The sequence below is a fragment of the Amblyraja radiata genome, chromosome 6 (assembly GCF_010909765.2).
Source record: "Amblyraja radiata isolate CabotCenter1 chromosome 6, sAmbRad1.1.pri, whole genome shotgun sequence".
NCBI classification, from domain to species: Eukaryota; Metazoa; Chordata; class Chondrichthyes; order Rajiformes; family Rajidae; genus Amblyraja; species Amblyraja radiata.
Window position 1 is genome coordinate 87,822,082 of NC_045961.1, and position 16,742 is coordinate 87,838,823.

The window sequence follows — 16,742 nt, forward strand, 5'->3', positions numbered from 1 at the left end:
GCGGTTGGCGAAGTGCCAGGCATCTATCTCTTCCTTTCTCCAATCGCATGTCTTGTGTTTCAGGGCGATGCTCAGAAAGGTTCCCCCGGTGATCCAGGATTCCCAGGAATCCCTGGTCAGAAGGGCTTCCCCGGACCGTCGGGGTTGCCGGGCCTGGGTTTCCGAGGGCCTAACGGCAAACCCGGGCTGCCCGGAGACTTTGGAATTGACGGTGTCGCAGGAATCCCAGGAGCTCAAGGCTCACCTGGTGATCCAGGTAGGTTCCACTGTCGGGCGTGAGGCTGCGGTGCTCTGAGCGTTCAGTGAACCGTCGAGTAACTGGGAAGGGTCGCCCTTTGTGAGGACTCCATGGTCGGGCAGTTGGTGGAGAGAGGCACATCCCACCAGCAGAAGGTTAGCCTGACTTCATAGAGTCAATATTTAATGAACACTAAAAATGTTACGAGTCCATTATAAAAGATTAAGGTTTTCAAGGACTTAGAAGCGCACGATAAAATAGGCTGAAGTCAGCATGAGGAGATCTTGCCTGATGAACCTGTTGGAGTTCTTTGAGGAAATAAATGGCAGGATATACAAAGGAAAGTCAGTGGGTGATGTTCTACTTGGATATTCAGAAGGCCTTTGATAAGGTGCCACACATGAGACTGCTAAAGGGGATGAAACCCATGGTATTAGAGGGAAGACACTAGCATAGATAGAAGATTGGCTGAATGGCAGAAGGCATAGTGGGAATAAAGGGGACTTTTTCTGGTTGGCCACCAGTAACTAGCGGAGTGCTGGGGCCCCTACTCTTCACGTTGTATATTAATGATTTGGATGAGGGCTCCTCCAAACCCCAAACCCCTGCCCATCTCCCACACTCTTCCTCATCTCCCATCCCCACACCACTCCCTGTCTCATCTAAACCTCACATCCCTTCCCATCCCATGCAAACCCCAAGGCCCTTCTCATCTCTTCCAGTCCCCACACCCCATCCTATCTCCTCAGAGTCCCACCCCATTTCCCATAGACCACACACCCCACCTCCTCTAGCCTCCACCTTTCCATTCTCGTCAGCCTTCCATTGATGACGTCTTACTCTCTCCCATTTTTGGCCAGCTGCTCCAGGTGAAGGTCGCGGGCACAGGTCACAACCAGGTTTGTGGAAACGGAGTGATTTGAGAATAGGAATGAGAATATGCTGATCGGTGTTGGAAACATAGAACATGTGTTCTCTAAGCAGAGCTAACATTGGTCATTGAGAGCAGGAGGGTGAGCGGGTGATATGTGAATAGGACACACACACACAGGCTCCATAGCTCAACACTTCTGCCACAGAATCTCCAGATATGTTTAATTAATTGGGTAGGAAGGAACTAAATTAATTTCCCCACTTCTCCCAGGCGGATTTAAAGTTACAAACAGGGCTCATGGTTACTCCTCAGCCGCGGAGGAGATGAGACAGAGGTTCTAGACATTCCAAGGAACGTGAAAGACACTTCCAGTTCTAAACCTGCGAATGTTTCAGATTATAATGACCAGCATTACTGATGGGTCGATGTAATTCACGTCTGTATTTGTCTTGTCTGTTTGGCAGGTGAGTGCGTCGAGGAGCATGAACCATCGGCAACAGGCCACAGAGGTTTCCCAACAGGTAAACCATTGATTGACTTTGCCTTTTGTACTCAACACTACTCAACATCCAAATGCTGTGTCGTGAAAGGACACAAAGTGCTGGCGTAACTCGGTGGATCAGGCAGCTTCTCTGGAGAACATGGACAGGTAGTTTCTGGTCAAGACATGTCCTTGTTCACATCCATGTTTGCCAGAGATGCCTGACCCGCTGGCCTACTTCAGCACCTTGTGCCCTTTTGTGCATTAACCAGCATCTTTGTTCTTTGTTTCTGCATTTTGTCATAGACAATCTTCTGCCGTTATAGATCAACGATCGTATCTCTTCAGGTTAGATAATAGACCCTCCATCATATGGTTTCGAAGAGGGAAGTGAGTTCTGCCTAGCGATACAGAAATGGTTGTGAAGGAAATAGGTGACGTTCCAGTCATGAGTGACTGGGTGTAACTTCTGAATTTGGGATTAAGTCTAGGTATGTGGCTTACTTGCCAGGGGAGAGAAAGATAATGTGTTACGGCAGAATGAACGAGTTGCTAATCACGGCCTACGCGAGTCGTACCGATGTACCGTAATTCCATTGATCCACTTGACTCCGTGGTCAAGTTAAACAAACACTGATTTATTTCCAAACATGTCCGAAACTTACATGCACTGTCAGAAATGATAAAACACGGTCCGACACGGTAAGAAAACCGTGTGACACCACAGCTAGCTCCATGTTTCTCCGACTCCATGTTTTTTACAGCACTACCTATCGCGCGGTGTTCAGGAGCGCCCTCTACAGGACATACTATACATTTATCAAACATGATAAACCAGTCCTTTTCTAGGCATAACAACGCAACAAAACACAGTAATTAAACATTATTAAACTCACTAAATATGCTTATTCTGGTAATAGAATAAAAGGAATTACAAGATAATTCTTGCCCCATACATAATGGGTAGAAAACTTTATTGAGAAAGGTTAACAGGTTCCATCAAGACACCCAGTTTGGGGACAGTTTGCCTGCAAGAACCAGGAGACACAGGTTTATTCAAGAACGAGAGGACATGGGTTCAAGATGAAAGGGGGAAGATTTAATAGGAACCCTTTTCACCCTGTCCCCAAACTGGGTGTCTTGATGGAACCTGTTAACCTGGGTGTATGGAATGAGCTACCAGAGGAGGCAGTTGAGGCAGGTACTACAGCAACATTTAAAATACATTTTAACGAGTTGTCTCCGGGTGCTCCGGTTTTCCCCCACATCCCAAAGGCAGGCAGGTTTGTAGGTTAATTGTCTTGTGTAAATTTCCACTAGTGTGTAGGATGAGAAACTGGGATAACATAGAACTAGTGTACGATGGGGTGGTCGATGGACTCGATGGGCCAAAGGACCTCTTTCCATGCTGTAGCTCTGACTGTCTGTATCTGTATCTATACTATACAATACAATACAGTTTTATTCGTCACATTGCACATAAAGTGCAAGTGAAATGAATTTGCCGGCAGCGGTACAATGATAAAGAACACACAATACACAATAAAAATGTAACACTAACTGCACTCTTTGGGCATTTACCTAGCGACAGGTGTGGAGCCAGAGAGCACATGGTTCCAAACCTTTGAGTCGGTCCTCATTCCCGGAAGCACCTCTGGGAATCCGCAAAAATCCCCGGCTCATGAGCCCATCACAGCTCTTCTGTGATGGAACCGAGGTGAAGGCATTTAAGGATGGGCTATAGATGCTGATGATGCCCAGGCCACAAGCAACAATTTAGCTGCACCCATAAAACGTGTTTATGTTTGGAGTTTACTTAAAACAGGGCTCCGATAATGATTTGCAATCATGGCTGTTTCGTTGAACACTTACACTCAGTCTGCTGGATCTCCCGGTTGCCAACCTGACCTCCCTATTCCACTGAGTTTCTCCAGCTTTTTGGTGTACCTTCGATTTTCCAGTATCTGCAGTTCCTTCTTAAACTCCCTATTCCCATAGTGGCCTTTCTGTCCTGGACCTCCATTGTCAGAGTGAGTCCACGCACAAAGTGGAAGAACAGCACCTCACATTTATTTTGGGTAGCTTACAATCCAGTGGTATGAACGTTGATTTCTTTACTTTTAGATAACTTCTACAAACACTCCCCTCCCTCTTCCCTTGCCCCTCTTTCCAACACGGAACGTCCGTTAAACAGCTACACAGTTTAAAGAATGGTCTTGACCCGAAACGTCATCCATTTCTTCTCTCCAGAGATGCTGCCTGTCCCGCTGAGTTACTCCAGCATTTTGTGTCTATCCACAGTTTACAACGATGTATCCCTCTGGCCTTAACCAACAATCAGCCAGTCAGGGAACCTTCCTGCCTGAGGTCCAGATTGAGGGGGGATCTTATAGAAACTTACAAAATTCTTAAGGGGTTGGACAGGCTAGATGCGGGAAGATTGTTCCCGATGTTGGGGAAGTCCAGAACAAGGGGTCACAGTTTAAGGATAAGGGGGAAATCTTTTAGGACCGAGATGATAAAAACATTTTTCACACAGTGGTGAATCTCTGGAATTCTCTGCCACAGAAGGTAGTTGAGGCCAGTTCATTGGCTATATTTAAGAAGGAGTTAGATGTGGCCCTTGTGGCTAAAGGTATCAGGGGGTATGGAGAGAAGGCAGGTACAGGATACTGAGTTGAATGATCAGCCATGATCATATTGAATGGTGGTGCAGGCTCGAAGGGCCGAATGGCCTACTCCTGCACCTATTCTCTATGTTTCTATTAGTGTCCAGTCATGTGGACCTGGTGTGGAACAGTGAGTGCACTCATGGGGTCCCGGTGCAGAGCAGGAGAGAAGGCAGGTACAGGATACTGAGTCGGGTGATCAGCCATGAATGGAGGTGCTGGCTCGAAGGGCCGAATGGCCTACTCCTGTACCTATTTTCAATGTTTCTATGTCATCTGTTGTGGGCCAAGATTTGGGTCCTGGTCTTTTCTTGCTTCCAGTCCCTTCCCCCCCCCCCCCCCCCCCCCAACACCCTTACAATGTCTGAAAAAGAGTCCTGACCCGAAATGTCACCTATCCATTTTCTCCAGCGATGCTGCCTGACCCGTTGACTTATTCCAGCATTTTGTGTCTACATTCGATGATGATTTTTATTTATGGAGATTGGCTCGGCCATTGACCCTTTTAATACTGATCTTCACAGGTGTTCGTTGTGGGAGCCCAGGGCTGAAGGGGCAGCAGGGAGCGGCGGGTGCACCAGGAGTGTCAGGTACGGCCAAGTGGAGTGGACTATCCTCTTGTCTAAAAAAAACTGTGGGGAACACCAGTGGAGGTTGCATTCTGTGGGTCACTAACGTACAATGGACTGTCCCGTTCTAGGTGCCAAAGGGCAGCAGGGATTACCAGGAGTATCAAGGAGAGGATATCCAGGACAGAAAGGATTCATCGGACAGATGGGACCAGGAATTCCTGGACCAGCAGGTATTCTGAAAGAACAATTTGTAGCTGTATCTCGGAGCAGCAACAACAAAAGTCAAGGCAATGCTGCCCCTCGGCATATTACATGGAAACAGGAGCCTGTGTTTTGAGATCAAGCACAGCATGAGCAAGTAGCTCCTCCTAGACACTGCTGATGATAGAACATAGAACAGCACAGAAACAGGCCCTTTGGCACTCAATGTCTGTGACGAACATAATGCCATGTTAAACTAATCTAATCTGCCTGTACAAGATCCATATCCATCCATTCCTTCCACTTCCACATACCTATTCAAAAGCCTCTTAAATGTCACTCTCATATCTGCCTCCACCATCACCCCTAGCAGCACATTCCAAGCCCCCACCCCTCTCTGTGTAAAAAAACTTGCCCTGCACATCTCCATTAAACTTTCCACCTCGCCTCATACAGTAGCTATGCCATCTAACGTTGGACATTTTCAGTCTGGGAAATAGGTTCTGACTGTCTACCTTATTAAGACATAATGATACAATCTGGCATTGCCCCTCACTGTCTGAGCCTGAGCCTGGATAGTCTAATCCTGGAAGGTCAGACCAATAAAATATCCTCCATGTGTAGCACGAGGCTGCAGATCAGTGGGCTGAATGGCCTTCCATCTGCCCTATAAGTATCCATGAGTGATGGCTCAGTGACTGAGACGGGGATTGAAGTGGGGGAAATCCCTCCGTGTCAGGCACTGTTCTGCATCACATTTCAAAACCTCGCTGAAAACTCTCTGATGGGTCAGTGCAGACAAGATGGGCCGAACAGCCTTTTTCCATGCTGCATGACTCGACAACTCATGCCTGTCACCATGCTCCTCCACATCCATGTAACCTTCTCCAATGCTGCAATCCCTTCAATCTGTCTGCATTCCTCTATATCTGGCTCCTTCCCCTATTTCCCTCACTGCTCATCGATAGTCACCAACTACGGCTGCCAACAGTCCCTGAGCTGTAGGACTCTCTTCAACTTCTCCTTCTTCCAGATCAGCTTCATGTGTCACCCCGCTGGCCTCTAGTGGTCAGTCCAGGCTATTTGATGCGTCCCTCCATAGGTGTAGGTTTATTATTGTAACGAAACACGAAGGTCACCGCTTGTATTCCTCCGTTATCACCTCATCCCCAGCCAACAATGGACCATTGTGGGCTCCACCTTTCCTGAGTCAGCGATGCAGTCTCTGCTTTGTTCTGTACCTTCTGACACCTCCAGTGTCTTCCTCCCTGACTCCTAGTCTGATGAAGAGTCTCGACTCAAAACATCACCTATTTCCATGTCTCCAGAGATGGTGCCTGACCTGCTGAGTTACTCCAGCATTTTGTGTCTATCTTTGGTGTAGACCAGCATCTGCAGTTCCTTCTTACACAATGGAGCAGAATCTGGCGGCACAGCCGTGTGAAGGGAGGGTGTGTGTTGGCAGTGAACGTTGAAGCAGCAGGTTGGAACCTATTCCTCATTCTCTCTCGCTCTCTCTCTCGCCCGCAGGTTTCATCGGGCCCCGTGGCCAGAAGGGAGTGGCTGGTAGGTCCGGGCGCCCTGCGGAGTCAGGCCTGCAGGGAAGGGACGGAGAGCCAGGCCCACAGGGAGCTAGAGGTTGGCCTGGTGAAGCAACCGGAGCGCTGCCCGGCATCCAGGGTGAGCCCGGCAACCAGGGGCGGCCTGGAGCCAAAGGAAGTGCTGGAGACGCAGATGTGCATGGTCTACAAGGTGAGGGTCGGACCATCGTGTTTGTTCTCTCTCCCGCTCTGCGACACCAGCATTCGGAAGAGTTTCATAGCCTCAGAGAGAGGCAGACAAGGTTAATACTGACCAGTGTGGGAGTAACCAGTGTGGGAGTTACTGGAGTGGGAGTGACCAGTGTGGGAGTGTCCAGTGTGGGAGTGTCCAGTGTGGGAGTGTCCAGTGTGGGAGTGTCCAGTGTCGGAGTTACTGGAGTGGGAGTTACTGGAGTGGGAGTGACCAGTGTGGGAGTGACCAGTGTGGGAGTGACCAGTGTGGGAGTGACCGGTGTGGGAGTGACCAGTGTGGGAGTGACCAGTGTGGGAGTGACCAGTGTGGGAGTGACCAGTGTGGGAGTGTCCAGTGTGGGAGTGTCCAGTGTGGGAGTGACCAGTGTGGGAGTGACCAGTGTGGGAGTGACCAGTGTGGGAGTGACCCGTGTGGGAGTGACCAGTGTGGGAGTGTCCAGTGTGGGAGTGTCCAGTGTGGGAGTGACCAGTGTGGGAGTGACCCGTGTGGGAGTGACCAGTGTGGGAGTGTCCAGTGTGGGAGTGTCCAGTGTGGGAGTGACCGGTGTGGGAGTGACCGGTGTGAGAGTGACCAGTGTGGGAGTGACCAGTGTGGGAGTGTCCGGTGTGGGAGTGTCCGGTGTGGGAGTTACTGGAGTGGGAGTTACTGGAGTGGGAGTGGCCGGTGTGGGAGTGACCGGTGTGGGAGTGACCGGTGTGGGAGTGACCAGTGTGGGAGTGTCCAGTGTGGGAGTGACCAGTGGGAGTGACCAGTGTGGGAGTGACCAGTGTGGGAGTGACCAGTGTGGGAGTGACCAGTGTTGGAGTGACCGGTGTGAGAGTGACCAGTGTGGGAGTGACCAGTGTGGGAGTGACCAGTGTGGGAGTGACCGGTGTGGGAGTGACCGGTGTGGGAGTGACCAGTGTGGGAGTGTCCAGTGTGGGAGTGACCGGTGTGGGAGTGACCGGTGTGAGAGTGACTGGTGTGGGAGTGACCAGTGTGGGAGTGACCAGTGTGGGAGGGATCAGTGTGGGAGGGATCGGTGTGGGACTGACTGCTGTGGGATTGACCAGTTAGGAAATTATGGTGCAGGACTAACCCATATGGTACAGACTGGTGTCAGACTGACCTTTGCCAGACTGACCGTTGGGGAAACATAGAAACATAGAAAATAGGTGCAGGAGGAGTCCATTCGGCCCTTCGGCATTCATTGTGATCAAGGCTGATCGTCCCCAATCAATAGCCTGCCTTCTCCCCATATCCCTTGATTCCACTAGCCCCTAGGGCTCTATCTAACTCTCTCTTAAATCCATCCCTCGAGCTCTAACTCTCTTTTAAATTCATCCAGTGAATTGGCCTCCACTGCCTTTTTGCAGAGAATTCCACAAATTCACAACTCTCTGGGTGAAAAAGTATTTTCTCACCACAGTCTTAAATGGCCTCCCCTTTATTCTAAGACTGTGGCCCCTGGTTCTGGACTCGCCCAACATTGGGAAAAACTTTCCTGCATCTAGCTTGGCCAGTCCTTTTATAATTTTATATGTTTCTATAAGAAACCCCCTCATCCTTCTAAACTCAAGTAAGGAGGGACCGGTGCAGGAGTGACCAGTGATGGAGTGATCAGTGTGGGAATGATGGCTGATGGAGTGACGGGTGTGGGAATGATAGGTGGAAGAATAACCGGTGTGGGAGTAACCAATGCGGGAGTGACCAGCGCCAGACTGACCTGTGCCAGACTGACCTGTGCCAGACCGTGGGAGTGAGGCTTTATGTTTGTGTTTACCGGGCTCTCTCTTCCGCAGGATTGGACGGAGCTCCGGGAACGCCGGGAACGAAGGGCGAGCGTGGTCAGGCAGGCCTGCCCGGCCCTGCCGGATTCCCCGGAGCAGAGGGACAGTCCAGGGGTGCAGGGGCATCGGGACTGCCCGGCTTCCCGGGAGTGCCAGGACCATCCGGACCCACGGGTACGTACACATCCGCGCCGTCGGGATTGGGGAGCGCAGAGTCCCAGCGATCGGCACTCTCCGAAAAACTGTGGACAGGCCCCACCCCGCTACACAGTGGGAACATCCGGCACCTGACACCCCTGTCTTTTTACTTTAGTTTCGTTTAGAGATAAAGTACGGAAACAGGCCCTTCGGCCCCCAGACTCCAGCAAATGAACGATCCTGTCATCGGCTAACGTGCGCTACTGACCTTCCATCTACATCATTGAAGACCTCTGAACTAATCGGGCTTTGTCAGACCTCAGTGTTATATCTTGCACTAAATACTGTACCCTTTATTCTTTATCTGTACACTGTGGACGGCTTGATTGTTTGATTTAGTTTAGAGATACAGCGCGGAAACAGGTCCTTTAGCCCACCGAACCCACGCCGACCAGCGATCCCCGTACGCCAACACTACCCTATGCACTAGGGACAATTTACAATTTTATCGAAACCAATTAACCCACAAACCTGTACGTCTTGGGAGTGTGGGAGGAAACCGGAGCACCCAGAGAAAACCCACGCAGTCATGAGGAGAACATGCAAACTCCATACAGACAGCACCCATAGTCAGGATTGAACCCGTGTCTCTGGCGCTGTAAAGCAGCGACACTGTGCTGCCCTGAGGAGTTGGTTTCCTGTCCCTGTGGAAACCCTGTACAGCCTGACCCCTGACATCTGACCCTGACGCAAACCCTGACCCTAACCCATCGCACAGAGGCCCACAGGCCCCAGTTCAACCCAGGGTTTGCCTTGCTTACTGGCTGGAGTCAAGGATGGGCTCTGATATTGGGAAGTGAATGTCTCCTCCTGAGATCCATGGGCTCAAGGCTGCAGAGGCAGTCACTTCCAATCTCTCTCTGCATCTCACAAGCTGGAGTTGCCCAGAACACAGGTCTCCCCGGCAACCATTCTCTATTCCCCAAACCAGTTCCTCGCCAGTGCTGTATCCCGCTCCTCACCTCTCTCCTCGCCGCTGTCCCCAGCACCTTCCCATTGCTGCTCATCCATCCCTGCTCCTTATTCCATCCCCTTCTCCTCCTTTCTCCCATCCCCTCTACTTCCCTTTCCCTTCCCCTCTACCACGCCTCCCCCCCCCCTCCACACCGCTCCTCTTTCACCTTCCCCTCTTTCCCTCCCATTCCCCTCTTACCTCCCACCTTCCTTTCCTCTCTCCTATCTTTAACCCCCTCCCGTACACACCATCCTCCTCTCCTATCCTTTACTCCTTTCCCTCCTCCTCGTCCCAGTCCCCCTCTCCCTTCCCTCCTCCACCTCCTCCTTTCTCTCCCCTCTGTGCCCTCCTCCCACTCTCTCTAACCTTCCTCCACCACCTCCACCTGTCTTCCCCGCTTTTAGTCTCAGACGTCCTTTATATTATCTCCTTTTCCGCTCCTCCCCTTCTCTCTCCCCTCCTCACCCTCCCTCTTTGTTGTCCCCCCCCCCCCCACCCCCATCCCCATCCCAATTATCACTCTCCCCCCTCCTCACCCTCCTCACCCTCCTTGCTCCCAGCTAATCGGCTCTTTGGTTGCAGGTCCTCAGGGGTACATCGGAGGTCGAGGTGACCGTGGGCCCCCAGGTCCCGCTGGGATGAAGGGATTGCCTGGAATTCCCGGCAACTTGGGCATTCCCGGAGATAGTGGCTTTCCCGGAGCAGACGCTCCGTTTGGCGTGGACGGGCTGCCAGGACTCGATGGGCTGAAGGGTAAGCAGAAATCATAAACTGAGGCTCAAAACACGCACCGGCCTCCAGCAGAGCCAGGGCAAGGATAAGAATTTGCCCTTTAGAGAGCAGAGAGAGGGAGAGAGAGAGAGAGAGAGAGAGAGAGAATGTGTGTGAGAGAGAGAGTAGGAGATATGCGTATTGATTGTCAGGGTGATGGAGGGTGGGAAAGAGGGAAAGTGAGAGAAAGAGAAAGGAGAGAAAGAGGGAGTATGTAAGTGTGAGTGAGGGAACAAAGGACAAAGGACATTTATTATCACATACACCAATTGGTGTAGTGAAATTTGACTTGCAATGCAGCACACAAATAAAGATGTGTGAGAACATGTGTGAGAGAGAGAGAGAGAGAGATTGAGAGAGAGAAAGGAGAGATGGGGAGCATGGAAGTATGAGAAGGAATGTGTGTGTGAGAGAGAGGAGCGTGTGAGATAGACATGGATTGGGCAAGTGTGTGAGAAAGAGAGCCTGTGTGTGTGTGTGAGAAAGAGGTGGAGTGTCTGAAAGAGGGATAGAAAGAGAAAGGTAAGTGTATGTGTGAGAGAGGGGCGTGTGTTGAGGGTATGTGCGAAAGGGAACTTGTGTGTGAGAGAGAGAGAAGGGGAAGCGTGTGAGTGTGAGAGAGAGGGAGCATGTGTGAGAGAGGGAGACGTGAGCGTGAAGGGGCAGGGTGTGAGTGTGCGAGATAAAGAGAGAGAGAGAGCACATGAGTGAGAAAGAGGGAACATATGACTAATAAAATATATTGATGAGACCAACATAGTCAATGTAAGGTAATGGACTTCAGTAAAGGTACGTGGACCTGTAAGGTCAACCAGGAGGAATGGTCCAAAATCATTAGAGCTTGTGGATCGAATGTAAGTTGGATTCAGCGTTGGAGAGCGTTGGTCTTGGGTGGGCGGCGCGACTCACGTCGTAGCGGCCTCTGCAGTCCGTCTGTCATTTTATATTTTTTGTCTCGTTTGAATGTAGTTTATAGTGCTTTTTTAAACTGGGTATGTGTGTGGGGGGGGGGGACTTTAAAAATCTTTCCCCTGCACGGAGAACCCGACCTTTTCTCTGTCGGGTCTCCGTTGTCGTTGGGGCCTAGCACGGTGGAGAGGCCTCCAACCGGAACGACCTGGGGCTCCAGTCGCGGAGACTGCGGACTTGCCCACCATCGCGGAGCTGGCCGAGTTCGGAGCGGGAGGAGCTGTGGTGGCGCGCTGCTGCGACCCGACCCCGGAGATTCGGAAGCTCCAACCGCAGGTCTGGTGGACAGTAACACCGGGAGCCCGCGGGTCCCTGCTGGGAGACCGCTTTTAGGGGCTTCCGCAACGGCGACTTCTCCCGCCCGAGTTGCGGGGTTGAAAATTACCTGGAGCGGGGCCTTACATCGCCCGGCGCGGCTTTAAATGGCCGCGGGACTTGCTAGCGCACGCCGGGGGCTCCAACACCAAGACCCGGAGCACGGCCTTGCATCGCCCGACGCGACTTTAATGGCCGCGGGACACTTACCATCGCCCGCCGGGGGCTTTGACTCTGACATCGGGAGGAGAATGAGGAGTGCAGGGGAGAGATAAGACTTTGCCTTCCATCACAGTCAGGAGGAGATTCACTGTGATTGATGTTTGTGTAAATTGTGTTGTGTCTTGGTTCTTTTTCTTGTGTGTATGACTGCAGAAACCAAATTTTTCAATGAGGTTCAAATGACAACAATTAAATTGTATAATTTAGTGACAGGACAGAGGATGCCGGTGGAAGTTTTTGTGATTGGATCTTGTGACACTGTTATATAGTAAAGATTGTTGTTGTAACAACTACTGTTTGTAGGAATTATGATGAATAAGTTTGCTGTTGGCACAAAAATTGTGTTGTTGTTGATATTAAGGTCTTAGTTTACAGAGACTCACAACATTGAAAAAGTATCTGGACCATAAGCTGGTTAGTCGGGTGGAACAAAAGCAAAAGACAGTTAAGTGCAAGTGATGTCTTTTGAGAGGCCTAATAAAGATAGGACATACATACACACCAATGGTGAGGACTGCACAGAGCTAGTCAAGGGAGGCAGAAGAATGACTCTGGGATTACTTGGAGTCGGTAGACTGGGCAATGTTCAAGGACTTGGCAACAGACCTGAATGAATATGCTACTGGTGTTACTGACTTCATAAGGAATAGGGATTGTGTGCAGGAGTGTGCTCCCACAATCCACCTGAGTGTTTCCCAACCAGAAACCTTGGATGAACCAGGAGATCTGCAATCACCTGAGGACCAGATCTTGGGCAGTCAAGTCTGATACTGCAGATTCATATAAGTTGTCTAGGTATAACCACGGCAAGGCCATCAAAAAGTTTAAAAGATAAAACTGGAGGATGAGACGGGCATTTGGCAGCTTGAGAGAGCTTGCATGTCATCACTGTCTACAAAGGAGAAACCAGTGGCAACTCAAGTGACAGCAAGGCATCACTCTCAGACGAGTTCAATGCGTTCTAAGCACTCGTTGATAGGGAGAACCTCTCAGGCCCCCAGAGCCCACAATGGTATTGTAATCTCAGTCAACAAGGCCGGCATCAGAAAATCTTTCAAGAGGGTGAACACTTGGAAAACATCTGGATCTGATGGTGTAGCTCAGTGGTTCCCAACCTTTTTTAGCTCATGGCCCCCTTGGAATCTTTTAATTTTTCTGTTGCCCCCCCCCTGACATTATTAATGGAAAAAAGTACTTCAATATTATAATACCTTCCATAAAAATATCAGTGTCTATTAATTGCACATATATTCTCTTTTATTCTATTCCACAAGCATCAAAAATATTTCAACTACTTAGATTTAAATTTATTAGAACTGGCATTTAGGAGGGAACTGGGCGGTAGCTCTTCATTGAACCTGTGGCCCACTAAATCCCAAATTTTTTCTGTGCCACCTCTGAAATTTGCCATGGCCCCATGGCCCCAGGTTGGGAATCACTGGTGTAGCTGGTCACGTTGTCAAAAACTGCGCAGGCCAACTGATTGGAGTTTTTGTGGACATCTTCAACCTCTCATTACTGAGGTCTGAGGTTCCCACTTGCGCTGGTTATGGCGAATACCAACTCCTTCCTCAGCAGACCTTGCCAAGGCAAAAAGTGTTGCCATGTGTCTGGCACCGACTAAGTTACAAAATCTCGCCAAACGTTCCTATTTACTGCCATCCGCTGCATGTGGCATCAGAACCCCCTGCTCCCCCCTCCCCGCCCCTCCCCCTCCCGCCAGATCCCCTTCGTTCTTGACGGCCCCCCGTCAGGTTCCACCATTGTTCTTGATGTCCACCTCTCTCTCGGGTCCCTCCTCACTCTCGGCGACGCGGGCCCCGACCCCCTGAACAACTTGTGCCATCGTCCCATTGATCTGAGCTCCTTCTGTTCGTCCCTCCAGGTGCGAAAGGTTCACTAGGAATAAGCGGATTCCCTGGCGGTGAAGGATATAATGGTCGACCTGGAATCCCAGGACTGAAGGGGGAACCGGGATTTACCGGACCGATAGGCTTTCTTGGTCCCACGGGGAACAAAGGGTTTAAAGGTGAGTTGGTGAAGAGTTACCTATTGCCCGCCAGTTCCCGTGTGGTGTGGGAGTAACCACTCGTGGTGAGAGTCCTCCCAGCGTTATGTGGGCTGGCTTTCAGTGAGCTGGGCTCTGGTGCAGAGCAGTGGGTGGTGGAGACTGACCTCCTTCCAGAACACGATGCTGTGCTGATGTCGAACCACATGGAACGTGCAGCAGGGAAACAGGCCCTTTGGCCCCCCTGGTGCTCTTCCCCCATGCTAACCCCTCTCCCTCCCTCAGCTACCCCTGAATCCTGAGGAAGGTTCCCTCACCCAAAAGGTCAACTGGTTTCTCCTTCCACAGATGCTGCCTGACTGGCTGAGTTCTTCCATCACTTTGTGTTCTTGTTTCAGATTCTGGCATCTGCAGTTTCGTTGGTTTGTCCTTTAAACCTGTCTTTGCTGCTCCACTCAATCTCTCCCATCTCTCTCTCTGCCCTCTGGTGAGAGCATTTCTTCCTGAATTCCCCACCGCGGTACTACTGCCAAATGTTAGCACCCCAGGTTTACCTGCTCACTAACCCCTGGCCTTCTCCACTAAAGGGGGCGCAGGGGAACACCAGGCTCCCCTCCAAATTGGAAACATATTGTCCGTCTTTCACCGCCGCTGAGTCTGAATCCTAGAACCGTCATCTCAGCCGCTTGTGCATTCTGACTCGGGCTGGAGAACTGCATTGGTTCAAGATGGCATCTCAGAACCATCTTTTCAAGGGCAGTAAGGGATGGGCAAGTTTACAAGTTATAGGAGGAGAATTTAGCCATTCGGCCCATCGAGTCTACTCTGCCATTCAATCATGGCTGATCTCTGCCTCCTAATCCCAATTTCCTGCCCTGCTCATAACCCTTGACACCCGTTCTAATCAAGAATTTGTCTATCTCTGCCTTAAAAATATCCACTGACTTGGCCTCCACAGCCCTCTGTGGCAATGAGCTCCACTGATTAACTACCCTCTGACTAAAGAAGTTCCTCCTCACCTCCTTTTTAAAAGAACGTCCTTTAATTCTGAGGCTACGACCTTTGGTCCTGGACTCGCCCATCCTTTCCACATCTATGCCTTTTATTATTCTATAGGTTTCAATCAGGCCCCCCCACGACCCTCTAAACCCTCATCATATGCTATCAGTGATGGTGTTGCCAGCAGTACTGAGCTTCTAAACAAAGGGATGCAAAGATTAACAATGTTTTTATCAATGACCACAGGTGACCGAGGAGAGAAGGGCCCACCTGGGCCAGCACCACCCATTGAACCAGCCATGATGATCAAAGTGAAGGGGAACAAAGGCGATTTTGGTTCCTCCGGCGATCCTGGCTTCACTGGTCCCAGAGGTATGGCGCTTTGGAAACCTGACTCCCCTCCGACCGAGATGCAGTCCCTCCTGCCAGTGAGGAGGCAGCCCCCTCCAACCCCTACTTCCAGCAGGGAGTGCTGGACATGTTCTGTGGGGTGTTGGGAGCTGCAGTGTAGCCACAGGCAGAGTCTGACCCATGACTGGACCAGCGAACAGGAGGGGCTGACCTAGCACAGGCCGCTGCACCGGGAAGGTGGTGCTGACTGATTGTGCTGATGAATTGCTGCACTGTGATGGGGCAATACTGAGGGAGCACCACGCTGAGAGGGTCAATATTGTGAATCAAATTGGCAGGGGTGCTGAGGAAGAGGATTTTTTGGAATGTATGCGGGATAGTTATCTAAATCAACATGTAGAGGAACCAACGAGAGAGCAGGCTATTTTAGACTGGGTATTGAGTAATGAGGAAGGGTTAGTTAGCAGTCTTGTTGTACGTGCCCCCTTGGGCAAGAGTGACCGTAATATGGTTGAGTTCTTCATTAGGATGGAGAGTGACATTGTTAATTCAGAAACAATGGTTCTGAACTTAAAGAAAGGTAACTTTGAGGATATGAGACGTGAATTGGCCAAGATTGACTGGCAATTAATTCTAAAAGGGTTGACGGTGGATATGCAATGGAAGACATTTAAAGACTGCATGGATGAACTACAAAAATTGTTCATCCCAGTTTGGCAAAAGAATAAATCAGGGAAGGTAGTGCATCCATGGATAACAAGGGAAATCAGGGATAGTATCAAAGCGAAGGATGATGCGTACAAATTAGCCAGAAAAAGTACCATACCGGAGGACTGGGAGAAATTCAGAGACCAGCAGAGGAGGACAAAGGGCTTAATTAGGAAAGGAAAAATAGATTATGAAAGAAAACTGGCAGGGAACATAAAACTGACTGCAAAAGTTTTTATAGATATGTGAAAAGAAAGAGATTAGTTAAAACAAATGTAGGTCCCTTGCAGTCAGAAACAGGTGAGTTGATCATGGGGAACAAGGATATGGCGGACCAATTGAATAACTACTTTGGTTCCGTCTTCACTAAGGAAGACATAAATAATCTGCCAGAAATAGCAGGGGACCGCGGGTCAAAGGAGTTGGAGGAATTGAGTGAAATCCAGGTTAGCCGGGAAGTGGTGTTGGGTAAATTGAATGGATTAAAGGCCGATAAATCCCCAGGGCCAGATAGGCTGCATCCCAGAGTACTTAAGGAAGTAGCTCCAGAAATAGTGGATGCATTAGTAATAATCTTTCAAAACTCTTTAGATTCTGGAGTAGTTCCCGAGGATTGGCGGGTAGCAAACGTAACCCCACTTTTTAAGA

The 16,742-nt window shown here is 50.2% G+C and overlaps 1 protein-coding gene across 1 annotated transcript in view; it reads left to right on the forward strand.

Annotated features, from left to right (window-relative positions):
• LOC116974732 (collagen alpha-2(IV) chain-like) overlaps positions 1–16,742 on the forward strand; it is a 190,606-nt gene that overhangs the window by 139,818 nt on the left and 34,046 nt on the right. Inside the window, exons 31-39 of the mRNA XM_033023447.1 lie at positions 64–256; positions 1,577–1,633; positions 4,787–4,852; positions 4,963–5,064; positions 6,566–6,787; positions 8,611–8,772; positions 10,334–10,504; positions 13,914–14,057; positions 15,282–15,407. Of these exons, the coding sequence (XP_032879338.1) occupies positions 64–256; positions 1,577–1,633; positions 4,787–4,852; positions 4,963–5,064; positions 6,566–6,787; positions 8,611–8,772; positions 10,334–10,504; positions 13,914–14,057; positions 15,282–15,407 (1,243 nt within the window). The remainder of the gene's footprint in view (positions 1–63; positions 257–1,576; positions 1,634–4,786; positions 4,853–4,962; positions 5,065–6,565; positions 6,788–8,610; positions 8,773–10,333; positions 10,505–13,913; positions 14,058–15,281; positions 15,408–16,742) is intronic.